Here is a 26,136-nt window from a genome sequence, read left to right on the forward strand (position 1 = left end):
TTATGCTCAAATAAATTTGCTCGTCTCTCTCAGGTGCCACAAGTCCTCCTTTTCTTTCACAGGCACCACAGCCCAGCAGGGAGCAGTTTCCCGCCCCACACTCTACGCCGGCGTGTGTCCGACGCAACCGAAGGGACGTTCCCTCGCTGCCGCTGCTGCGCGCGCAGCCCAAACACCTCCTCTTCTCGCCCCCCCCCCCGCGGCCACCCCTCGCCCGCGCGGTGCATTGTGGGAGTGGCGGCAAGATGGCGGCGGCCGCCGCCGCTGCTGGCCTGAGTTGGAGGCGGGTCCCTTCCTCCACCGGGCCGGTGCCCCGCTCCCGCCACGGACACCGCGCCGTGGCCATCCGCGAGCTGGTGATCATCTTCGGGGGCGGCAACGAGGGCATCGCGGACGAGCTGCACGTCTACAACACGGGTATGGGGCGCGGCCCGTGGGGGACGGGTCAGGAGCCGCCGCCACGGCCGGGCTGGGCTCATCTCCCAAGGGAGCCATGAGTGCGGGTGCATATGGGGGGAGGGGGAGGTGCACGCGGGGGAGGGCTCGGGAGGGATGTTTTCTATCCCTGCTCCGCTGATTTCTGTGGGACGTGGGCTTCCAGCCCTGGGTGTCTGGCGGCAGCTGCTGTTGTCTGTGCTGCAGGCCGCTGAGAGAAACATCTGCCCTAGATTTGGGTCCCGCTGGCGTTGTGCCAGCATTTGAATGCCGAGGCTGGATTTACTGCCTCTTCTAAGGCAAAGGAAGTTACGTCCCTAGGTGTGAATCTGTCATAGCCTCCTCTTTAGATCGGAAGGATTGGATGGAATTGACTGAGAAGGTGCCTGTTGAGCAAGTGGAGACCAGTTTATTGCTCTTGTCTCTCCTTCATCTGCCAAATCCCACTTGTTCCTTCTGGTGGCAACTCAGGGCATTGAATATGAAGAGAAATGGATCTGGGTTAGCAAAGTGAATGTGGTTGCATTGGGAGTTTTTTCAGACAGCAACTCCTGAAGATTAATTTTATTCATAAAAGATTAGATGCTGAAACACTGCACAGAATCCCCTCCAACTGGGATAGTTGTGTAGAATTTCAGTGCGTGACCTAAGATGGGGACTAGGTAGGCTGTTCCATACAAATGAATTTTCGCTACTGCTGGTTGGGATAAGAATTAAAGGACACCCAAGTTGAGAAAATGAGAGCTAGACCATCATTTTCCCTCTCCAAATTTAAGTACTATAGAAACATATATAAATAGCAAAGAAATGGTTGTATGATTTTTGTGACTGCATTTTAGCTGAAGTCAGGATTGTGAAAATATTTTGAAGGTAGTTCATTCAGAGGAGAAATGTTAGATTTTCTTCTGAGCAAAATTTTTCCATACCAGCTTGCAGATATGACTTTGCTACACTGAAACAGATGCAGTCAGTTTAAAAACCCCACTTTTTAAAATGTCTTAATCTACCATATTCTTATAAATAACATATGATTGGGGAAAGTGTTGTTTACATTTTACTTTGTGTATTTACAGTATTTCTTGCAGAATTAGTTTCCCCTATTGTTTGTGAGTGTGTGTGTGTGTGTGTGGAAGCTGACAGCCAAAGGGGAGAAAAATATTTACAATAAGAAAATTTAAATGTACATGTATTACTGTTTGGGGTAAATATAATGAAACTTTTTAACACTGACTAGATGTCAAATTGATAGTGTCCCTTTAAAACACTTTATGGTAGTAAAAGGGTATGTGACTTTGACCTTTATTTCATTGTGACAGTAGAAAGATGTCTTTTCTTTGGGAGGAGTCAGTGTGGAAGTTAGTGAGTATGACCAGTGTGAGAGACTTTTACTAGTTACCTGGGCCATGTCTTCACTAGGGATAATTGTGAAGAATTCCCTGCAGTTGTTAACATTAATTCAATTTCTGCACCAATCTAGCAAGACTTTGTCATAGCAGGGCTAGATGACATAGCGCTAAAGACAGTGTTAGTAATGGAAACCACATCTGCACTAAAACTCTGAATGTTGCTAAATTCGATTAATCTGAACTGGTGTTGGCAATAATGGAAATTTTTTCAAAAGGTTCTCTAGTGTTGACAGGGGCAGAGAGTGTGTGATCTAGAACTTAGTATAACTGTAGAGTAGCAGCCGTGTTAGTCTCTAAGGTGCCACAAGTACTCCTTTTCTTTTGCGAATACAGACTAACAGCCACTTTGTGGCTTCCTCTACAGTTATAAAAGAAAAGGAGTACTTGTGGCACCTTAGAGACTAACAAATTTATTTGAGCATAAGCTTACGAAAGCTTATGCTCAAATAAATTTGTTAGTCTCTAAGGTGCCACAAGTACTCCTTTTCTTTTATAACTGTAGAGGAAGCCAGAACTACTACTATTGAATCTGCCAGTGACTCATTGTGAGAGCTTGGGCAGGACAGTTACCCACTTTGACCTTGTATGCTCTGTCTGGGACAGTTCCACATATCTGTCATCTAAAAAGAATGTCTCAGGTATGAGAATCTCCATCACATCCTCTGCAGTGAAGACTGATATAAACAATTCATTTAACTTCTCTGCAATGGCCTTGTCTTCCTTGAGTGCTTCTTTAGCACCTTGATTGTACAGTAGCCCCACTGATTGTTTGGCAGGCTTCCTGTTTCTGATGTGCTTAAAAAATTTTACTGTTAGATTTTTATGTCTTTTGCTTGTTGCTGTGCAGATTCTTTTTTGGCCTGACTAATTACACTTGACTTGCCAGTGTTTATGTTCAGTAACACCTGTTTCACAGAGCAGTGATCAATGTGGTGGTGGTTCCGTCGATTGACTTGCTTTTTATTTTATAACCTCTTTATTGTTATCCTTTCCTATTGAGAGCCACCTACAGTCAGTAAAGAAGAAAAAGTGTCTCTTGTGTGTCCCTCTTTTGATGGCAGAGTTGTTAAAGGAGCATCAATTCCCTCTGGGTGTTAAAATTTTTTTTTTATACTATAGCTACAAATCAGTGGTTTCTTCCTGCTGTTAGAGGAGATATTCCTCCAGGCTGTGCAGCCCATGGATTTGTCTGCGATGGCACCAGAATACTAGTGTTCGGAGGAATGGTTGAATATGGAAGATACAGTAATGATTTATATGAATTACAGGTAAGAAACGCAATAAAGACCTTTCAGTTTTAAAGATTTTTAGCAAAATGGATAAATGCAGCAGATTCTGCTTCTATTTAAGTGAAATAATACATTGAGTTTGGCATGATCTGATAGGCTGCGGCTCTCAGAAAGCTGGCATGGATGAGCATTGTGTGTTCTGTTGAGGAGAGAAGAACTAAATCTTGAAAATGGAACATAAAATGAAAATGTTTAATGTCATTAGGTTTTACTTCATTAATTTATTATCAGTTGTTACTTAACTTTATTCCTGTTAGATTTTGGAGGGTATCAGGAAATATTCAATAAATTAATACTCAACTAAAGATTATACAGAAAATATGCAAAGAATAGTCCATGATGATATCTTGATTCTCAAATTACACTTTATTGATAGTATGTGAGCAGATTTGATTTCTGAAGTTGTCTTTTTTCCCTCCCCCTGCCCCCTTTAAGGCAAGTCGATGGCTGTGGAAAAAAGTAAAACCTCAGTCTCCGTCTGTTGGTTCACCACCTTGTCCTCGACTTGGCCACAGCTTTTCTTTATATGGTAACAAGTGTTATTTATTTGGTGGCCTGGCAAATGAAAGTGAAGATTCAAACAATAACATTCCCAGGTATGCTGATTGTGTTTGATCAAAATATGTAAATAATAGATGTAACAAGACACAAACCAAAAAAGCTTCTGAAGGGTTAGAAGAAATTTTTTTCATGTCCCAGATGATAGTGATGGAATTACTAGAAATGCATGTTAGATAGTCTTTGCGCAATAAAGGGGCTTTGCTATAGTCTTCCCATTAGGCTTGTTGCAGGGATAACTGGTTCGAAACTCTGACATATTTGCAGTGGAAGCTAAATAGAGTGCCGTTTTGCAGAATTCCAGGATTAGCTACTAAATTTCTGAACAGTAGTCTCTTACCTTCGATCTCCTGGTACCCAAAAAGGTCATCTGATGTTTCTCTGTCTACACTGCAATTAAACACTTGCTGCTGAACATGTCAACTGACTGGGACTCAGGCTCAGGGCTGTTTAATTGTGATGTAGGTGCCTTGGCTCAGACTGGAGCTTGGGCTCTGGCATCCTGCAGGCTGGGAGGGTTCCAGAGCCTGGGCTCCACCCCAAGCCTGAACTTCTGCACTGCAATTAAACAACCCCTTAGCCAGAGACCCACAAGCACGATTCAGCTGATATGGACCAGCCACAGGTGTTTAATTACAATGTAGCTATACCCTTACATATCTTTATACAGTGCTTTGGCATGCGAGTAGTATTTTTTAATTTAAATTACTTTAATGGAAGTTCCCATGAGTCTTCCTGCTTCAATGGATTTGGGTTGGAAGATTTTGTTCACAAAATGTTGCGGAGAACCATGGAATGTGCTGCATATACAAACACTTCAAAGTACAGTTAATTTTAAATCAACACACATAGGATACCAAAGCTGAAAATACTTTTTCCCCCACAGTGAATGGCAGTTAAGACCACTTGCAACTGGCTAGCTGCAGTAATGTGCCAAAACTCTCTTCTCCCTATTAAACAAGATTTGACTGAAACAAGTATCAGAACTCAGACAGTTCTCTAAAAGTAACTTGCAATAAGTGGATTTCATTTAATTCAACAATAAACGGTGAATTCCCTCTTCACTGACCAACCTGAGGGCATTCTGCTCATATTCTGCTGATGCACCATATCATAGGGTATTTATCATTTACAGCTTAGCAAGTCGCTCTTCAGTTGCTGAGGAAATTTGAATCATGCTAAGAATCTTGGTGTCACTTTTGAATATGGCTTTTTTGTGGAATGCCAGATGTCAAAAATGGAATGAAAGCAGACTTTCTTCGATGTACAGTTTGTGCCTGAAATCTGCCCATACTTTGTCCCTCCTTACATTTAAATATCATCTCAGTATTTTTAAAACCTACTTTTTAAAACGAATACTGGCCCTATGTTTAGCATCCTTTTTATAAATTGGACCTTCCTCTTTTTTGCTTGTGTTTAAAAAGGATGCTATTTTGTGGAGTTTGTTTTTATTCTGTTTGTACGGCCCCTACCATCAAACGTTTGATGGATACTGTAAAAATAAAATCATTATAGCCGTCTGCTATGATAACCTTTTGAAAAAAGTAAAAGTGCTGGGCGGGGTCTAAAATGCACCAATGTTCCCTTTTATAATCCTTCAGTTATATTTTTCAATATCTTCCTAATTTTACACTAGATATTTAAATGATTTCTATGAACTGGAGCTGCAACATGGTTCTGGAGTCATAGGCTGGAGCATTCCAATGACCAAAGGGATCTTGCCTTCTCCTCGAGAATCCCACACAGCCATTGTGTATTGCAGAAAAGATTTGGGAAATCCAAAGATGTATATTTTTGGAGGGATGTGTGGCTGTCGACTTAATGACCTTTGGGAGCTTGACATAGGTGAGTTCAGTCAGTGTGTGAATCAGCTGAAGTGCATGTCTGGTGTTGAGGAAAAGTGAAACCCTATGACAATTAGTGATCTGATATATAATTGTAGTTAACACATGATTTAATGACATCCAGTGTATAGTCTTAATGCCATTTTATTCAGTGGCACAAAATGTGTCAGATTTCTATGACTATTACTTTTACCACTAACATGCTGCAACGTTCACTTGCACACCGAGATCATTGGTTTTACTAGGAAATCTTAAATATTCTTACCAAAATAATTAAAAATTGAGTAGCCTTAGTGAAATTGGGATTATAATCTCAATTTCAAATTGGTAAACAGGTTTGTCAACCTATTATATAAATCTGAAAAGGACAGTTAACATAAAAATCATCTTAGTGTGAAGTTACTAAAAAACTATAAATATGAAGATAGAAATTAGCTTGAAAGGGGCTACCTTCTTGCTTTGTTAAAATCTAATTAATAGTAGGTACATGCACAGTATTTCCTGAAATCTAGGAAGTGATATGCACAAATCGCTGTATCGAATATATTTATTACTCTACTGAAATGCTGCTATCTTTTTTTTTTTTTTTTTTTTTTTTAGAAACCATGACCTGGTCAAGACCAGAAACTAAGGGGACGGTGCCACTTCCTCGCAGTCTCCATACAGCTAATGTAATAGGAAACAAGTATGTCTGTTGTTAAAAGCTCAACTATAGAAAGGTACACCTAGTAGGAGAATGACGATATAGTGTTTCTGTGTTGGATTACCCTTACCCACCACTGTACAACATAAACAGCTTTGGCCTTGTGGAATGCTCTTCTGGATGTTGTGCTTTCGTGGAATCTATGGAGATAGCAATATGCCATCATCTAAATTAAGGCTGTTAGTGAATTTTAGTAGTATTACTACTATTATTACATCCTTCTCACGCTAATGTTGGTGCACAGGGCAGAAACTAGTCTCTTCCATTCCTCTCTGTCATTAGCTGCTGCTTCTGTCTGCTCTGTGGTATTGAAATCAACTCTTCTGGTAAAGGGTGGTCTTAAGGTTTCTTTTGGCCACCCTCATTTCCTCACACCAGTTGGCTTCCACTTAACAGCATCATGTGGGAGCCTGCATATTGGCATCCGGAGTACATGTCCCAAATATGCCCAACGCATCCTTCTAGTTCTAGTGGAGACGAGCTGCTGGTTGGTAATTTCTCGGATCTGTTTATTGGTAGACTGTAGTTTTAAAGCTCTTTCAGTAGTAGGCACATAGTCTTCTGTATTAACTTCACTGCTTTTTACCTCAAGCCATAACATTTAACAAATTTCAAAAATTCATGAAAATAGAGATGGCTTTTAATACATGTAAATAACCACCCATGCGCTTTTGCAAATGCAGAATGATAATCCATAAAACAGGGTAGTGTGATATTTGAACATATGGTAACACATAAAATCATCTGAAAGATGGGTCATTCTATTACTCTGTAGGAACTTCAATATTGTAATATGCTGGAGCTGAAGAAAGAAGTGGGAGAGAAACATTCCAGATACTGAATGATAGTAGGGAGTCGGAGGGGGGGGGGGGGGGAGTGTACGTTGAAATGCTTTACTTTAGAGTGATATTTTAAAAAAGACTGATGTTACTTAGTAGTATCTATAACATTTAGCTTGAATAGATTTTTCCAGGCAATACTGCTGATAACAATTTAGGGGGAGAGGTAGAGCTTGATCATTACTCTTTCGTTTCATAGGCCATCAAAGTGCTGTGGAAATATATACGCACAGGAGCGCGCATGTTTGCGCGCACACACGCAACCCCATAAACTTCCATCAACAGAACTGAATTCTGTATTCTGAATCATGTAATCAGACTGAGTCATGCATGTATCTAATTCTTTCCCTGGTCCCTTTGTATAACTATACAAAATAATACTTAAAACATGGAAAATTGCTGTATGTTCTTTTACCCTCTAGATCAGTGGCTCTCAACCTTTCCGAACTACTGTACTCCTTTCAGGAGTCTGATTTGTCTTGCATACCCCGTTTCATCTTACTTAAAAACTACTTGCTTACAAAATCAGACATAAAAATACAAAAGTGTCACAGCACACTCTTACTGAAAAATTGCTTACATTCTCATGTTTACCATAAAATTATAAAATAAATCAATTGGAATATAAATATTTTACTTATATTTCAGTGCATAGTATATAGAGCAGTATAAGCAAGTTGTATGAAATTTTAGTTTGAACTGATTTTGCCAGCGCTTTTTATGTAGCCTGTTGTAAAACTAGGCAAATATATAGATGAGTTGATGTACCTCTGGAAGACTTCTGAGTACTACCGGTGGTATGTGTACCCCTGATTGAGAACCACTGCCCTAGATTACTCTTCTACCAAGTAGCATAACTCAGTCCATCAGATAGCTTTATCAAAGTAAATATATTTGCTTCCAATTTATATCACCTTACAGGTTGTATATATGGGGTGGGGGAAGAAGAAGAGTGCCCTCTGAGACAAGATCACAACTTTTGATTTTTTTTTATTCCTAAAAGCAGATTGTATTTCATACAACACATTTCTAATTCTGATATCTGATAGTCTTTTAAAATGGTCTGTTGTGAACAATACATGGAAGGGCTGTAGAAGTTGTGTTTTTACTTTAGATTTTTAACTTCTAAATACCTAGCAGTTTCAGTTGCCTTTATTGAGATAAGAAATATGCCAGAGGTGTATTAATGTGGAATATTTCTCGTAGTTATTTTGCTCAACACTTTTGATATCTATAGACCTGTAACAGCAGCGATTAGAAAGAGATTGTGGGGCATAAACAAACTCTTGTAAACTACGATTGAGACACTGAAGTCCTGTAAATATTCTGTTTTGTCATGGAGTATATAATGAGATGGAACGATGCAACAGGCCTGGGAACACTGTTAATTAGCTTTGTCTTTTTTTTTTCCCCATCCTTCTTCCCTTATTTTTAGAATGTATGTTTTTGGTGGATGGGTTCCACAGACAGTGGAGGATGAGATTTCTGCTTGTGATGGTGAATGGAAGTGTACCAGTTCATTTTCTTATCTAAATTTGGGTTAGTGTTTCTGCCCTTTTTGATAATGATAAATTGAACACTTGTTTTAACAGATGTAAACCTATGAGTAAAGTCTTAAAAAATAGTCTTAGGTGACTTTAGAACTAGACACCAGTTTCACATCCCACCTGGCACATGTTTTACTCTCAAGCTCTCCACTGATCTGGGTGTACATTTAATTAATGAAAAATACTTTCTGGATAACAGATGTCATGTTTGTAAATAGGGCTGTCAAGCAATTAAAAAAATTAATTGTGATTAAATGTGTGATTAATCACACTGTTAAACAATAGAATACCATTTATTTACATATTTTTGGATGTTTTCTACATTTTCAAATATACTGATTTCAATTACAACACAGAATACAAAGTGTACAGTGCTCACTTAATATTTATTTTTGATTACAAGTATTTGCACTGTAAAAAAACAAAAGAAATAGTGGTTTTTCAATTCACCTAATATGAGTACTGTAGTGCAATCTCTTCATCATGAAAGTTGAACTTACAAATATAGAATTATGTACAAAAAAACTTGTATTCAAAAATAAAACATTGTAAAATTTTAGCGCCTGTAAGTCCACTCAGTCCTACTTCTTGCTCAGCCAATCACTCAGACAAACAAATTTGTTTATATTTGCAGGAGATAATGCTACCCGCTTCTCGTTTACAGTGTCAGAAAGTGAGAACAGATGTTCTCATGTTACTGTTGTAGCTGGCATCGCAAGATATTTACGTGCCAGATATGCTAAAGATTCACATGTCCCTTCACGTGTCAACCACCATTCCAGAAGATATGCATCCATGGTAATGACGGGTTCTTCTTGATAATAATCCAAAGCAGTGTGGACCAACACATGTTCATTTTCATTAGCTGAGTCAGATGCCACCAGCAGAAGATTGATTTTCTCTTCTGGTGGTTTGGGGTCTGTAGTTTCCACATTGGAGTGTTAGTCTGAAAGCAAGCTGAACGCCTCGTCCCTCTCAGATTTTGGAAGGCACTTCAGATTTTTAAACCGTGCTGTAGCTATCTTTAGAAATCTCATATTGGTACCTTTGCATTTTGTGTAATCTGTAGTGAAAGTGTTCTTAAAATGGACAACATGCTGGGTCATCATCCGAGACTGCTATTACAGGAAATACATGGCAGAATGTGAGTAAAATGGAGCAGGGGACATACAATTCTCCCCTAAGGCATTCAGTCGCAAATTTAATTAACGCTTTTTTCCTTTTAATGAGCGTCGTCAGCATGGAAGCATGTCCTCAGGAATCATGCTGAAGCATGAAGGGGCATACGAATGTTTAGCATATCTGGCATGTAAATACCTTGCAATGCTGGCTACAAAAGTGTCATGCAAATGCCTGTTCTTATTTACAACATCACCAGAAAGTGAGAAGAGGGCAGCATTATCTCCCTTAAATGTAAACAAACTTGTTTGTCTTAATGATTGGCTGAACAAGAAGTAGGACTGAGTGGACTTGTAGGTGCTGAAGTTTTACGTTCTTTTGTTTTTGAGTGCAGTCATGTAACAAAAAAAAATCTACATTTTTAAGTTGCGCTTTCACGACAAAGATTGCACTACAGTACTTGTATAAAGTGAATTGAAAAATACTATTTTTTATCATTTTCACAGTGCAAATATTTATAAGCAAAAATAATGTGCACTTTGATTTCAGTTACAACACAGAATACAATATATATGAAAATGAAGAAAAACATCCAAAATATTTAATAAATTTCAATTGGCATTCTATTATTGAACAGTGCAGTTAAAACTGCGATTAATCACGATTAATTTTTTTAAGTTAATTGCGTGAGTTAACTGTGATTAATCAGCAGCCCTAGTTGTAAGAAGTCAGCAGCATTGTAAATACAGAACAATGCTGGGGTAACTCCCCAATAGGTTCTGTATTCTGTTATATTCCTGTACTCTAAGACACGGTTGTTGCCTTTTAGTTATGCACACTGAGCTACCTTAGGACCCATACCTTTTTACTCTACATTTTCACATGATGCAACCAAAGATCAGGAAAATGGCTTCAATTATATTTGTTTGCCAGGAGACACATTTGTAGATCATATATGATACAAATCAGTGGGGGAGTGGGGGCTCAAATGACTTGTCTGCAATGTAGATGATATCTGGTCTAACTTCAGAGGTTAGAGAATATTCAAACCATTAATGATTCAAATGAGTAAATGTAAACACATGTATAGTCTCATAGACAATCACTTTCCCTTTGACTAGTTAGATGGATTATTATCTGTATTTCTTGTTTTGAAAACACTTATTGAATGGTACTGATTATTTCAAGTTTCACTTACTAGATACCACGGAATGGATCGGTCTAATCTCAGATTGTCAGGAAGACAAAAAGAACTTGTTACCCGGGCCAAGAGCTGGACACTGTGCTGTGGCAGTCGGCACTCGTCTGTACATCTGGAGTGGTAGAGATGGTTACAGAAAAGCTTGGAATAATCAAGTTTGCTGCAAGGACCTTTGGTATTTAGATACAGGTGAGTAAGAACATAATAAAAGTACTATAATATGTTGTACATCTTACTACAATATAGAAACTTGGCATCATACCTGCTTGGAAGTTTTAATCTATAGCAAGTTTAGTGAACTTTTAAATTTCAGGTTTTTCTAGTAAAAAATTGTTTCAGTGTTGATTCATTTAAAGATTATTGTTATGGCTTTCTGCGAAAAACAATGTTCTGTTTCACAGGCCTCAAATCCCACAGGCGTGCAAAGATGTTTTATGAGGCTAAATTCAATAAAATACCTCTAAGATTCTTGAGTACAAGATGCTAAAGAGTATATTATCTAAACATTTTGTAAGTTTTTTCCTGATGTGCACTTTAAATTTTCCTTAATTTCACTTTATTGTTGCGGCTACCTCTTTCACCACACTAAACAATTGCTATATTTGGTGTTTGAACGCTTCAGGTACTTGTAAAAGGTTGTGTTCCACTCTTAGTTGCTTAATGAAGCAATAATATTCTCACATTTTTTCATAGCCATTTTTGTTGAATTCTGTCCAATTGCATTCAGTGCTAGAGATACTTAAACCAGTCTTTCAGGTGCATTGTCAATAAAGCTATCTAGGGAGTCTCTGTTATCCATGATCTTTGAAGTGATGCCTCTGCATATGCAGCCTAAAACCTCATTGATTTTTCTGCTGGCATGAGACTTCAAAAAATGTGCCTTGTATGACACTCAAGAGAGACAATTTAGTATTTTCTGGCTTTATTTTATAACTTGTTTGAAAAATGCTTTTTTGTCGCGTAGCCTATGCCATATGTATTTGGAGAAATGAGAACCGTTGATGTACTGTCATTACAGAAATATCATTTGAACTGCAATGAAAGAGCAGCTTTAAATATTCCAATTGTATTTAATTGGTGTCTTTTAGAGAAACCATCAGCACCATCGCAGGTACAGCTGATCAGAGCTACAACTAATTCTTTTCAAGTAAAATGGGATGAAGTTCCTACAGTTGAAGGATATCTTCTTCAGTTAAATGCTGACTCCCCAGCCCCTATGGTGACTGGTGGAACTGTGGTTCCTGAGACTGCACTGCTGAGTTCACAAGGTATACTGCAATATTTCCCTTAGATGAAACTACATTTCTACAAAGGTTCCTGTAGATATTTACATAGATACATATTTAACTATCCATTTTAAAATTAATGTAAGATAAAGACCCAAATCCTTGGCTGTGCCTAGGGAGTGCACACACTGCAACTCAAGAGTTGAAAATCTCGTTTTAAACTACCCTTGTGCTTCCTGACCCCGAGTTGGCTGAATGATGGAGTGGTTCCTTGATGTAAGCTAGAACTTCATGAGCCTGGAAGTGACTTACAGAGTGAAACATTTGATATGAGGCAGGAAAATAGAATCCATGCTCAGAATGGATTTTGTACTTTGCTATGATACCTTGAAATCTGGCTGCGACTTTGGCCAGTACATGAAGTAGTGGGGAATGAGTTCAAAGGTAAGTTTAACATCCTATTTGTATGTGACTTGAAGGAGAAGGTATTGGGAAAAGGATTTCCATTGATTTTGTTTGCTCTTACAGTTTCATTTCAGACTTAGTGCTACTGTAAGTAGAAACAGAGATTTTGACAATAAGACAAAGGGCCTGATTCTCATTTACACAAAAGCACCTTCATACTGCTCTGGCGCTCACTCACTGGGATAAAATAGACTCCATATAAAGCATTTTAATGCTTCATAGAATCAATGGGTATTTGTTTTTGTTTACCTGTAAGGTGGTTCTACTCAGCAGCAAAGTCTATAATCAATGACTATCATCCTTCCTCCAGGAATCAAGCTGGATCTTCACAGCCAAACAAATCACATGGTTCCTAATAATGTAAGTGTAAACTGAAAATTCTCAAATCAGGACAAAGTTTTAGTGATGGTCTCACTTCCCACCCTAATTTGCCAATTTTAAAAAGTCTGAAATATTTTTAAGCTAAAAAATTAACTGCTTAATTACATTACTTCTGTTCTAATGATGCTACCTCACTTCCTGATTGAATGGAGGGTCTTGAAAAGCCATTGTTGCTGATACAAGAGGGAAGCTGCAGTTGCACTGAGTACTTTATGGTAGCTGGGAGCCTGATACCAAGAAGAAAATCTCCTTTGTCCTCAAAGCCCCAGCAAAATGGGTACAGAGAGGCAGAGAGGATATGCTATGTTATTAGAGCCTTGGTGAAATTCCTTTCTTTGTAGCAGGCTCCTAATATGGTATTTGGAAGCCTGTTAGTAGCAGTTGACTCCTAATATGGCCTTTGGAAACCTGTGAATAGCAGTGTGTACAGCTGACTTCCCTTCTGCTGTTACCAGTAAAAGAAGGGTCATTAAAAGAGAGATTCTGGTTAAAAAGACTTAAACTTTCAAAAAAATCTAGATTAGGTCATAACTGTTTAAGGCCTCTAAAAACAGGCGAACTTGTGTGGAATCAAAAATTGAAGACACTTAAAGACTACAACTTGTTCCTCAAGACTAATTGGGGATCTTAATGAAATACAAGTTTTCTTTAATAATACTATATGTTGATATGAGTATGGAGGGGGGATTTCTAATATGTCTTAATCTTTTTTGGAATATAGTTGAGCCTACATAATTGTACTTTATGTGATTATTTGCAAATAAACTGTACATGTACAGTAAATGTGCAAATTAAAAGTTATCACGTACTTTCATTTAAGAATACTAGTGGTCTCCAAAATAGAGCTTTGAATGTTACAAGGACGCTATCAGATCAAATTTAGACTTTGTGAAAAGCTTATGTTTTACAAGTTTAATTACTTTCATCTTTATTTGAAATTCCAGTGGAAAGATTTTATGAACAAACATTTCCTTGCAATGTTTGCAGCTCAAATTGTAAACTCTAACAATTATTGTAAACAAACAATTGCTTCCTTTTTGGATAGGTACAAGTTTCATCTAATTCATTATTAAAACTAGAAGCTAAAGAAAATATTACTGAACCTGAAAACATAGTTACACAAGAAGCTACAAAGAAAAACCATCTAGATTCTAGAGGATTCAAAGAGTCAAATGCCCCCTCACTTTTGCCAGCGTGCACTTTAGGTAAGAGTTTATTCAGTAGAGACTAAAGAAAAGTTAGAGTTAAAATCTTGCAAATATAGCAAAGTAAGAATATTTGTGGGGTTTTTTTTAAGTTAAGCCTTTCACAAAGTATCTATTACTGTACATATTTATAACAGGGGGGAAAGATGAAACCATAATTTGTCCCTAGTTTATTGTGCTTTAAGAGGAATAAAGTGTTCACTTCTGTCATTATGATGACAAATACTTGTCATCATAATGACAATATGACAATAGCTCTCTACAAGAGAAAGGTCTGTTGCTACAGGTTGAAAATTGGCATAGAAAGTATCAACTGAGAAACTAACTTCTACAGTTTATAATATTCCTAGTCACTTAAATTGCATGGACTGGCAAAAATTTAGGATTTCAAGGTTGCAGATGTTTTTGCTACTAAGAATTGCTTTTAGATCAATGGTTTAAATTTTTACCTCCCAGATTTAATGCTTAGCAGAATAACAGAATTTAATCAGATGGGCCGATTTTATCAGTCGAGGAACTAAGAAGCATCTTATGTACCTGTCCATAGTTAGGTGTTTTTGTGTTTTATGTAAATATATCAACTAGTATGGGGGAGAAATTGATATTAATTAAATAACACCAAAGTTGGTGTATGGCAGGGATCTAACCAGACTTATTCTAGTGTGGATCTGGCTAGCATCAATTCCTATAGCAGACTAAAAATCTAGATTAGGCTGATATTTATCAGTTGACATCAATATTGAAGTTGAGTTAATATTTTTCATATTGCAGGTCCTCAGACTTCAGCAAATGTAGCTGAATTACGTGACTTGGACATACGAACTGTAAATCCTGATGCTTCTGTATCCAGTACTGTCTCCAGCACACAAACTATGGTAACCCAGCAGGCTGTTAAAACTGAGTCATCAAGTACAAATGGGGCAGTTGTTAAAGATGAAACTTCACTAACAACATTCAGTTCAAAATCTGAAGGTTTGAAATGTGTTTCACATACTGTATTTTGAGCCATATTTATCTAAGGCCATCCAACTTCTAGTGTGGTGGGAAATTTTGTAATCTTTGAATAGTGGCTGGGATTGAAATAATGGTTGAGGCATTGATGATACTGAGCAAGCTGAAAGATCTCTGCGCTGGTCTCACTTTAAAGTGAGGATAATCCTTACGCACCTTTGTAAACCATTTTGATTTGTGTGGGTGAAAAGTGCTACAGATATTCGTTACTAGTTGACAAAAATCCACCTTTTAGATAATGGTAGCCACGAACTTTGGTGCCTGTGCACATTTGCGCGCTCCAGTGTTTTTCTGGCTAAAAATGCAATATATTCAAATGGTGACCTCAGATCATCTTAATTTCTTTCCAAATTGGAAGCCTCATACCACAAATGAAATTAAATTAATCACATTTATTATTTTAGACTGACCACCTCCTAATGTATGATTGAAATGTCTGAAATGTAAACTCAATGTATAAACCATGCCAATACAAAATTTCTAGAAGGAAGTGAATATGAACTATTTGCCATTGCCTGAGAGCAGTAACTACTGGTTGACCCTCTGCTGGTGATGTCTTGCATACACAAGCACTATTCTAACAATTTGACATGTAAGCACAGAATACAAATGGAGTAATTAGAGTTGTCTGAATCTTGAATACAATTATATAATGTAATGAATTAGTTATTTTTTCTCTTCCAGTTGGTGGGTTATTTTCTATATTCCTTGTTTAGAGTTCTCACATGATCTGTACTGATATGAATGAGTAAGGCTCAGGTTGTATGACTTCCAGAGACCTCTGTGACATTTTCAACTTCAGCCCTGGGGCGGCAGCTAGAGCTGTCAGACGGTGGGGGGCACTCCAGCACTCTCAGCCAGCCTAGGGGAACCCTGGCGCTCTCAGGAGCAGAGGGGGTGGGAAGCCATGGGTGCTGGATCTTCCTCCATCCCCATTTTGTCACAGTGAGTAAAAGTCAGGGACAAGTCACGGGCAATAAATATTTACGGAAGCCCGTAACCTGTCCCTGACTTTTACTAAAAATAACCATGACAAAACTTTAGCCTTATGCATGAGCAATACATTTAAAATTATTCATTGCCTAGGTTTAACATTTAGATTGTTCATACTGGGTGGGCAATTTCTGCCCCAGTCTGATTTGTTTGTGTATAGTCCAATATTGTTGTAAACAGAATTTATATATGACTCTAGGCCATAACTATTAATAATGCCATTGCCTTAGAATTGTGTAGGTCTAGTCTCCATTGATGCTACCATTTTAACTGCAATGGCATGCAACGCCGGACACCCTTAGAGTTGTTCTGTAAATTTAAAACCAACAGTTGGTTTAAAAAAGCTATTAAAATTGTCAGGTTGTAAATAGCACTGCATGTAAAACATACCAAACTATGTCTGAAATACTGAATAGACTTTTGCAAGAGACACTTGTCACTGAAATCCATTTACAAATTTTATAAGCTATGGAATTTGTCTTTACATGTCAATTGTTTTATGTGAACTAATGTTTTTAATATAATTCTTGTTTCTAGTTGCTGAAACTACTTTTATAATACCTTCAACCAAAGTCAGCACTGGTCAAACAAATAACTTGACTGTGCACTTATCTGTAAGTATGTGATATTGCATAATAATGAATGATGATCTTTGTTCTTAGTGTCAGGCCCCTCCAGATAGTTATATTTTGTTTGAAAGAAAAACATGATGCATTGCTTAGTAGGTTGCGGTGAACGGTACAGATGAAAATTATACGTTGTATCCAGTCTCTCAAAAAATAACTTCTGTGTTGCAAATGGTTTGGTATGAGAGAGTGTAAATGAAACAACTACTCAGGAAAGGTGGGAGGAAACTGAACTACATTTCAACTCTAGGACCACATTTCTTATCACTCAGTATAGTACAACTGTGTATATAGCTGGTATGCCTAATAGGGTCATAAATGCATCCTGTAATTAGTACTTTGATTAAAATAGAAGTATGTAGTCTTGCATACTTTAGATCAGGCATACTGCACAGTTTCAAACCTATAGGTAATTTAATTAAGTTCCTTTTGAACTGCAAGATGAGCTAATATAGAACTACTTGCCCCTTTAGAGGTGACAAAAAAATCAAATGTCCTTCCTAGAAGAACCTCTTTTCTGGGGCAGTACTCTTAGAAATGGCATCAGAACATCAGTCTATTTGTATTTCTAATATGTTAGTAAAATATCTGTCTTGGCACATACTATCTGCATACCTTCCACCTCATGTGTTTGGAAATACCAGTGTTTTTAACAAGTTTAACCATTCAATACTTTAACTGCATTTGAGTAATAAATGTATATTTGTTCTTTGTAAGTACAACAAAGTGTAACTTACTGGAGTGACTGGGAGTTCTTTTTTCATATATTTTAGTTTTATGAACTGTGACTTTTTTATGTTAAAGTATGGGTGGTCTATATAATGTGTTCCTCAAACATTAGAAAACTACTCCACTAAGACAGATGGCAACAGTGAAAACAAGAGAACGACAGTGGTACGATGTGGGAATTTTTAAAAGCAGTAGTGCTTTGGTGAGCCAGTACTATTTGTTGCCAGAAGAAAAATCAAGCATCTCCAACAAGGTAAGTGCTATTCGTGTGTTCTTAATTTTGGAATGTGTTGCCCATGTGTATTAACTGGTTGAGACTAAAGGTTTGGGAATTTCCTGGTTTGGTACACTGTGGAGGAGCTAGTGCTAATAGGAGTTCTGGACCCACAGTTAAACCTAATTCAGGATGCTGGCAGATATCTTGCTTACTTACGTTCTTTTTCTGAGGCTAAATCTTCAACCAGCCGAATAAAATGCATGATTATAGGGAAGGCGCACTTAAGTTTTTACTAGTTTTATGCCAGTGTTACATAGGCAATAGCTCTCAAACTGGTAAATTTTCAAACTAGTAAGAACTTTTTGTGTGTGATCACTGGAGGTATGAAAACGTAGAAACCTGCGACTGGATTTCAAAATTAAGAAATTGTGTGGGTTAGCTATACATTTTTTTAATATAGTATCTGTTTTTAAATACAACCTTGAAACTTATTCACTGAGGTCTCTTCTCCTTTAAATGTGACTCTTTAATACTCATTAACATTGTTTGACATTACACATGTCCTTACTTAAACAAATGAATGAATTCTGTATTGGTTAGCAGCATAGTGACTTTTAAGATTTATTCAACTTTATTTGTATGTCAATTCAAAGTTATAGCTCATGACTATAAACAGCAACTTCTGAAATAAAAAGTTAATGGACAAAATATAATAGCTTGGGCATAAGACTGTTCCTTTTTTCAAATGCATAACTTAAAAAGCTTGCTTGTGCCATTCCCTTCACTGTCCGAAAAATAAAATAAAATTAAAAAAATCACTTACACTAATGCTAGAAAGCAATCAAAAAGCATTTTTCAGGAAGTGAAAATAGGGATTACAGTTTTAACTGTTTTTTACCTTATCTATCATTCCTCTGCAGTAGGTCAGTGCTTTAATTAGTATAATTTTTGTAAATTACTGAAATTAAACAAACTAAATATATTTTTTTAAGAAAACTAATAGAATTGTGACACTAATACAAAGCAACGTATGGCAACCCCTGTGTTCCCTACCAAAGCAAATAATTTCTGTTTAGTCCAGTATCCTGCCTTTATCACTGACCATAATCAGATGAAAAAACACACTGAATACAGCATATTATGGCTTGTTTAACAGAGCAGACTTCACAGTGAAACTGTAGCTGAGGATTTCTTTATTCTTATGGGGATTATAAATTTCTCTTAAATGCTTCTGTTATAAGGGCTACTCTTAGCCCTTATAACAGTTTGACCTAACTTCTGGGGTCCACTGTGTATATACTGTTCACGCACACTTCTAAAATCACTTTAAATTTAGTTTTTTCTTAAGCTGATCCTGCCACCTGCTAATTCATTAGGTTAGGTGTGATTTTTAGTGTTTTATAGGTAAACTTATTTACTTGAATTTTGCATTATTTAAATTTTCAGGTGGAAAATACAGATGTCCCAGACTACAGTTTACTTAAAAAACAGGATCTCTTTCCAGGCACTGTGTACAGGTTCAGGGTTGCTGCAATTAATGGCTGTGGTGTAGGCCCTTTCAGTAAAGTCAATGAATTTAAAACCTGCATTCCTGGTTTTCCTGGGGCACCTTCAACGGTCAGAATCACCAAGGTGAGAAAGCTGATTAGGATTTCACTTTGTGTAGTGTTGACTCCCAAACCTAATCTGGTAATTTCTGGGATTTTTACTTTAAAAAAAACAACACAAAAACAAACAAACAAAAAAAACCTGGCCTATCATATAGTGTCAAAAGTTAATGGGTAAATTCTACTTGCTGTAACTTTGTTTTTTTTTTTTTGGTGTGGCCTTTTTGTTAAGAACCACATTCAGACACTTAACACTGAGATAGAGGTGTTGATAGAAAATATTATTACCAGGTAACACTTACTTTTCAGTTCTCTGATCAGTACAGACTTTGTTTAGTGTTGTGTTAAACTGTCTCTGTCCTGAGGTGCTTGCAGCCTAAAAGAAAAGGCCTGACAACAACACGTTAAAAGATCCAAAGAATTGGTCATGTTTTAGAATGTTTTTTTTATAAATCAGGCAGTAATCTTGTTAAAATGTTGGTCGCTCTGAAAAGTTCTTAAAATGACATTGAAATTTAATATTTGTGTCTCAATGACTGTATTAAATTTGTTCATTTACAAATAAAAAGATGTTTTTTTTGTTTTTTAATGGCCAGCCCAACAAATTCAACTTGGAATCTGAAAATCAGTCTCTGCTTTTTCTGACTTATGTTATCTTACCAATAATACATTTTAAATAGTTTCTTCCATTATTTACACTTACACAACCTCATTCCCCAAAATATCCCCTTATTTGTACATCTAGAATCACGGTGTTTGTGTTGCTCTTTGTTTGTTTTGCATAAGCCAGAGTAGAAGTTTTCTGTTTTCCATACCTGTTTTAGCTCAGAATTGCTGTCAAGAGTAAAAGGTAGTAAATGCTTGTGTAAGTAAAGTAAGCAGATAAGGACCGGTGGTCTGAATAAGACTGTGCCTTTTCACTCTCCATAGAGTATAACCACACTTAAATGGTAATGGAACTTTATGTAATGTACTTAATTGACAGTTGAGTTTCAACACATTGTGATACTATGCAGATAATGTTTCAAATTTTTCTCCAGAGTGTAGACTGTATTCATCTTTCATGGGAGCCACCTGTTTCACCTTCTGGAAATATCTTGGAATATTCAGCTTACTTAGCTATTCGTACCACACAAGTACACGAAAACCCAAATCAGCTTGTATTTATGAAAATATACTGTGGTCTTAAAACATCATGTGTAGTGACTGCTGCACAGCTTTCAAATGCCCATGTTGATTACACCTCCAGACCTGCTATAGTGTTCAGGATTTCTGCAAAGAATGAGAGAGGATATGGACCAGCCACACAAGTTCGATGGCTTCAAGGTAAAGTGGATACCAAATGTTGTGTTAAATGGGATTTATCTGCACTATGAGAAAACTATTTATCAAACCATTTTTCTGTTGTTAAGTCCATTTTTCCTCAGCAGCATGCATGTGGAAACCTCTTCTCCGTGAATGATCTGTACAGTTTTTAGAAATTTGGTCTTTAAGTTCAGCTTAAAACTTTCAGACAACTTGTTCTATTAATTTGGATACAAGTAAAAACTGAAAAGTGGAAAAAAAACTTAAATCAATGTATTGGTTCACCCCACAGGTATACATTAACAGAAAAAACCCAAACAAACTTTAGATTCTAATTAGCTTCATTTCAACTTCAAAATTTTTGTCTTGCTGACACTGCCAACTAACTAGTATCATCCACTGTTTTGATTGGTTCCTTCTGTCCTTTTTCCTCTTTAATGAGAGAGTAATTTGTTGCCTCTGTATGAGGTGCCCTGATTTTGTTCACCCAGTAAGGGCAGTGAAATCACTTGCTTTCTCTTAAGGTTTCTAAAATTGTGTTCGTGTCTTGGCTTATGAGGACAGTGAGCCACTCATTACTACTTTCTAGCTTTTACATTTAAACCAGTAAAACAATTGCAGGGCTCAAACCAAAGGTGAACTATAAGAAAACTCTGTTGTCCACACTTGAAAACTGTTTCTCTAATATGGGGGAAGACAATGTAGAAGAGTTCAGTTTGGTGTTTTACTATTTCAGCCCTGCTTTGAGAGTTTTGGCAATAATCTATATACTGAAATCTCTAGATACAAACTTCAAGAATATGGTCTGTTTGAATGTGTCAGACCACTTAAACGTTCCGTGACTTCATATAGATAATAGTGTGTCTCCTTCTTTTCACAGAAATGAAAACATCAAGTTCAAAATAGAAGCACCATAATAAAATTCAAGTTATAAATGTAGTGTTTAACATTTGTAATATTTTGTAAATGCTCCAAATATTTTATTTTTGCATTGTTTTTATCTTAAATTTATATGAACACTTTTTTTTACATTTTAAACATCAGCATTATGCAGCCTTGTTCAGGTTGAACTACCATATACAGAAATTCTTATAGTGAAGGCAAATAATTAGATACTACCTTCTATCAACAACCATTTTGATTAAAATTTTAAATATCACTGTCTTTTAAATCTGAAATTGACACTTGAAGCAGAATTTAAATTTGTTACAACTGCAGGTGCACAAGATTATCTGCCACTTGTGCCAGTTTTCAAAGATTTTGTAGATTGCCCGTGTCGAAATGTCATTGCACAGATAATGAGGCTTTACAAAGTTTTCTCTGTTCAGTTGAAGTTCTTATACCACATTCATCACTGTGGTATCCGAGTGCAAGGCAAACATTTCCATTTATTATAGTATCTTAAAATGTATAGAATATTTTAATATATGTACTTTTTGTAAAGAAATGATTTTTCTACTATTTGTAACAAATATTTTAATCTTTAAAGGCATTCCCTGAAGATATGCAAATACTAGGAAACTGTCACTTCTGTTTTGAAAAATATAAATGTAATGTAAATGCACTACTATTAGTTGGATTATCCTTTTGAAGTTGTACAAATCTTAAATCTGTAAATATTCTTAATGTTTACAAAGAGACCTCTCTGGTCTAATATTAAACCCTTCATGAGGATTCATCCATTTTTTAAATCCATATGCTTTGCTTCCAGCATATGCTTGCTTTTTGCACTAATAAGAATTTAATGTACCTCATTCTTATGTTTGTAATCGCTTGTGTTGCTTCCATAACATTTCTGAAATATTTTAGTCTAAAAATTTAACCAAAGTCAAAATACATGGTAAGCAGTTTTGCACATATTATATGCTAATTCTTATGACATATTTATTCCAGTTAGTCTTCATAACTGCTTGTTTGGTAGAATAAACAAGTAAAGCAATCAGTTCAATACTCCCATTTACTTATCAGTAATTTTTCATTAATTAGATAGTTATTTAGCTCAAAAAGCACTGCTGTTAGGAATAGGTTGATCCATTCCTGTGCTAAAGAAAATGTTTGTTCACAGTAATAGAAAAAATGTAAACATTTCAATGCTATTTATTTAAAAAAAATAATTTGTTTACCAAAGTGTAGAGTAAAATGGCTGAATTGTGTGAGGCCACTAGGTGAATAGATTTTGAGGCATCTAATAATTTTTATAAAATGAGTTACTGCACATGTGCAATGAAGTTTTATACTTTGCACTTTAAATTTTTCCTTCAATGCCAAAATAATATACATCAAGGTGGAATTACTTGCCTTTTCCCCTTACATTTGTGTTAAGAACATGTACTGTAAATATGTAATCTTAAAAATTAAGAATGGACTTACCTGTTTTGGTTTGGTTTGGTTTTTAATGGGGGCATAGATATTTGGCAAAAGATTCTCAATAAAAGATTGGATAACCCAAATATGCTGAAGTAAATTTTATGGCCAAACTTTAGACTTCTAAAAGTCAGAGTTTATAATGGAAGTGCTGGTACGGCCTTTTTAACACTGCCACAATCTGTGATGCCATGTAAAAGCACTGGGGACTTTACAAATCTTCATTGTAGAACCGGTTGTGACATAAGAGTAGTAAAAATAGTTCTACTCATAACAATAGAAAACCTGACAAGAAAAAAACCTTGTGCATATAGTGTTGATTTCAACAGATTTATTTGAAGCTGAGTATTCACATCATGAATTTTTATGTAGGGTTTTTTCCTGCAGACAAAGTTAAATGGGCTTAAAAACTTTAATATAATGGTCTACTTCATCAGTTATGACCTTGACACTACCCAGTAACTAAAATCTCCACTTACACGCAGGCTGTAACTAGAAAAGTATAACTTTGCTTTTCTTATTAGTACTGTGAAAGATGCCTTTAGAAAACATTTATGGCTTTGATTTTTGTTGGTTGGTAGTTGTGATTTTTAGTGATATTATTTAAGAATAAAATCTGTTGGGTACGTCCATGGATGGAGTTTTTGCACTTGGTTTCATATACTTTGCACATTTTATTTTTTAAAGGATGTGTCACGATGACCAAAGGTAGAACTGTGGTATTTTTAATCAAAATATGATTTCTGTGTAAGTGTACTTACAGCTGGCTTTATGTAAGTTTTCACTCTCTTCCGTTATCCCAGTTGGGTAATGTTTGAATAGTGAACAAATGCAAATCTCCTGTTCCGTGCTTCGCAGTTTTACTTTAAAATTAAATTACGTTATATACACTGTGAAAATGCACATTGAGGTCTGCTTCTCAGAACTGTACTTGCAAAATGTCTAAATCCCACCTAAGTGTCATCTTAGAGAAACATTTTATTTGCTTATAAGCTAGATGTTGCACAAATATACTGAGATGTCTGTTCCAGTTTTTAAATTTATTTGATATGATTGAAATTAGCTGTTTGAGAAACTGCATCAGAAGTTCTCATTATTCCGTATTTGTTGTTGTTAAAATACATGTAAACAAAACATCCACATTGATCAGAGTACAATATCAAATTTGTAGAAATTTCAAGGGGTTTGATAGACTTTTCATGAAAGTTCTGACTACATAAGTAGAAAAGTTATGCTAGCTGTGGCAGATATTGCAACAACTTAAGAATGTTTTTGTGAAATTTGAAATAAAATGAATGAGAACCTACATTTTGTGTTTTAAAGTAATTATAGCAATATCTTTGAATTTAGTTTGAAGTAGACCACGTGATGACCAAGCCAGAAACTTTGGAGATGTAGTTAACGATACTATTGTTAACCGGTATTTCAGGATGGTTGATTTGAGGTGGTTATAGTTTTATGGCCTGTTACTGCAGTGATCTCTACAAAGAAAATGGACGTTTTGTACAATGAAAAAATAATTGAATATATCTTATTTCAAAGCATTGTTTATTCTTTGTAATAAAGTGGTTGTCCTATAAAATGAGTTGTATGTCGGTACTTTAAATTGAGAACTATTTGTGAACAAATTTCAAAGGTCAGAGTCCTTTGAACGATTTGGTCTTTTTAGGTTTTAAACTTAAGAATTTGCTTTAAGAGGTACAAGGAAGGAGGGCATGATCATGATACAGACATGAATGTCAACAGTACCTTTCCCCAGAACAATTTTAGATTTTGAAATTTCTGGACTATTCAAATGCATCTCTTCTGCCTGTCCCAAAGAAAATTAGTTGGATAAGGAAAGACAGATAGAATGTGAGTAAATTAAAAAGTCTTTTCTTCTTCCTAGTCCTGACTGAAATAACCTTTTTAAAAAAGGCAGGTTGTCATTTATTGAAAGCAAAAGAGTTCAAAAAATACTTCCAAATTTGAGTTCTTCTTTCTTGTGTAAGAAATATTTGTTTCCCAACGAACAGCAGATGTTCTGTCAATGCACATTTTGCGGTTAAGATTAAAATACCTTTGTTTTTGCTTATTAACAAACCTCAGGTGTTATGGTCAAAAATAGGGAATGATTCCCAAGGTCATCTCATTCTGACTTGGAAGCACTAGCAGCAGGGTCCTTTTAAAATATTTTTTCAGTGGTAAAAATATCTACAATTTTTTTGCCAGACTTGAGCTGTTTGTTTCAGTTCACTTGACAGTACTAATCTGTCAATCAGCCCTGTTTTGATGTGCCACAAAAGTATCTTAGTATTGCCAGTTATTCAAGATTGTTCGACTTGGATGGTTCCAGGACACTTTGAAGACTGTGTAGAAAAGTTGTTTTGACACTGACATTTAGAGGTGGTTTGAACTGCATATTTTAACGGTCTCTTTATAAATAAACAACAAAGCACTGAAAGATTGACACATCACAGTGAGAAAAGATGTTAGTGAGGGACTCATCCCAATAATTGCATTGACCATGTGTATATGATTCAGTACTACTCACTAGGTGTTCTCCAAACCCATGAGTGGTTAGGTTATCACTGAACTTAATTTTTCCTGGTCAATACCCATTATGAGTTTGTTTTTTATAGTGCTTATAGCCTTAGACCTTAGTCCATCCCTTCCTTTGCTGCACATTGGGCTCCCCACATTTGCCATCCTTGCCTGTCAACTGCCCTTCTCTCCAGATCTTCCCATTTCATGTTGAGGTGCTTGATGTCGTTCAGAACTGTTTGTTGCCATGTTATTTGCGGTCTTCCTCTCTTCTTGCATTTTTTCTGGCTTCCATTCAAGGGCTGTATTTGGTAAGCGTCATTTACCAGTCTACTGGGGGGAGTTGAATGAGGAGAAAAGCTGCTAAAAATTACCAGGTAAGAAGTTTCTTGGTCTGTTGCACAACTTCTCTCCTCATTCATCATTAATGGGAAGTAGCCAGCAGTGAATCACAGAAGTAGGGGGAAAGGATAAGCAGGTTTAATTATAGCAGAATAATAGGCAGGAATAGAAGATCTCCCCTCCCTCCATATAAAGTAAGGA

The 26,136-nt window shown here is 36.4% G+C and overlaps 1 protein-coding gene across 2 annotated transcripts; it reads left to right on the forward strand.

The window, feature by feature from the left end:
* Positions 1–236: 236 nt before the first annotated feature.
* Positions 237–24,640, forward strand: HCFC2 (host cell factor C2). Of its 2 annotated transcripts, XM_084632762.1 has the most exons (16): positions 237–417; positions 2,961–3,109; positions 3,566–3,726; positions 5,325–5,533; positions 6,133–6,217; positions 8,510–8,613; positions 10,942–11,130; positions 12,030–12,209; positions 12,943–12,992; positions 14,059–14,218; positions 14,990–15,190; positions 16,760–16,836; positions 17,690–17,830; positions 19,241–19,426; positions 20,442–20,727; positions 21,587–24,640. In XM_084632762.1, the coding sequence occupies exons 1-16, from the start codon at positions 246–248 to the stop codon at positions 21,610–21,612; spliced, it is 2,376 nt and encodes a 791-aa protein (XP_084488888.1). In that variant the 5' UTR covers positions 237–245; the 3' UTR covers positions 21,613–24,640. The 2 variants fall into 2 exon arrangements, with proteins under 2 accessions (XP_084488888.1, XP_084488887.1); XM_084632761.1 differs by lacking the exon at positions 21,587–24,640 and having other exon boundaries at positions 20,442–20,933.
* The last annotated feature ends 1,496 nt before the right edge of the window (positions 24,641–26,136 follow it).

This window comes from Lepidochelys olivacea (assembly GCF_965140295.1).
Source record: "Lepidochelys olivacea isolate rLepOli2 genome assembly, chromosome: 1".
NCBI lineage: Eukaryota > Metazoa > Chordata > Testudines > Cheloniidae > Lepidochelys > Lepidochelys olivacea.

Excerpts from the sequence above, each read along its gene's own strand:
- HCFC2 (XM_084632761.1), top strand. The coding sequence starts at position 246 with ATGGCGGCGGCCGCCGCCGCTGCTGGCCTGAGTTGGAGGCGGGTCCCT. Across the intron at positions 418-2,960 it reads GCTGCACGTCTACAACACGG|CTACAAATCAGTGGTTTCTT; the intron begins GTATGGGGCGCG and ends TTTATACTATAG. Across the intron at positions 12,993-14,058 it reads ATCACATGGTTCCTAATAAT|GTACAAGTTTCATCTAATTC; the intron begins GTAAGTGTAAAC and ends CTTTTTGGATAG.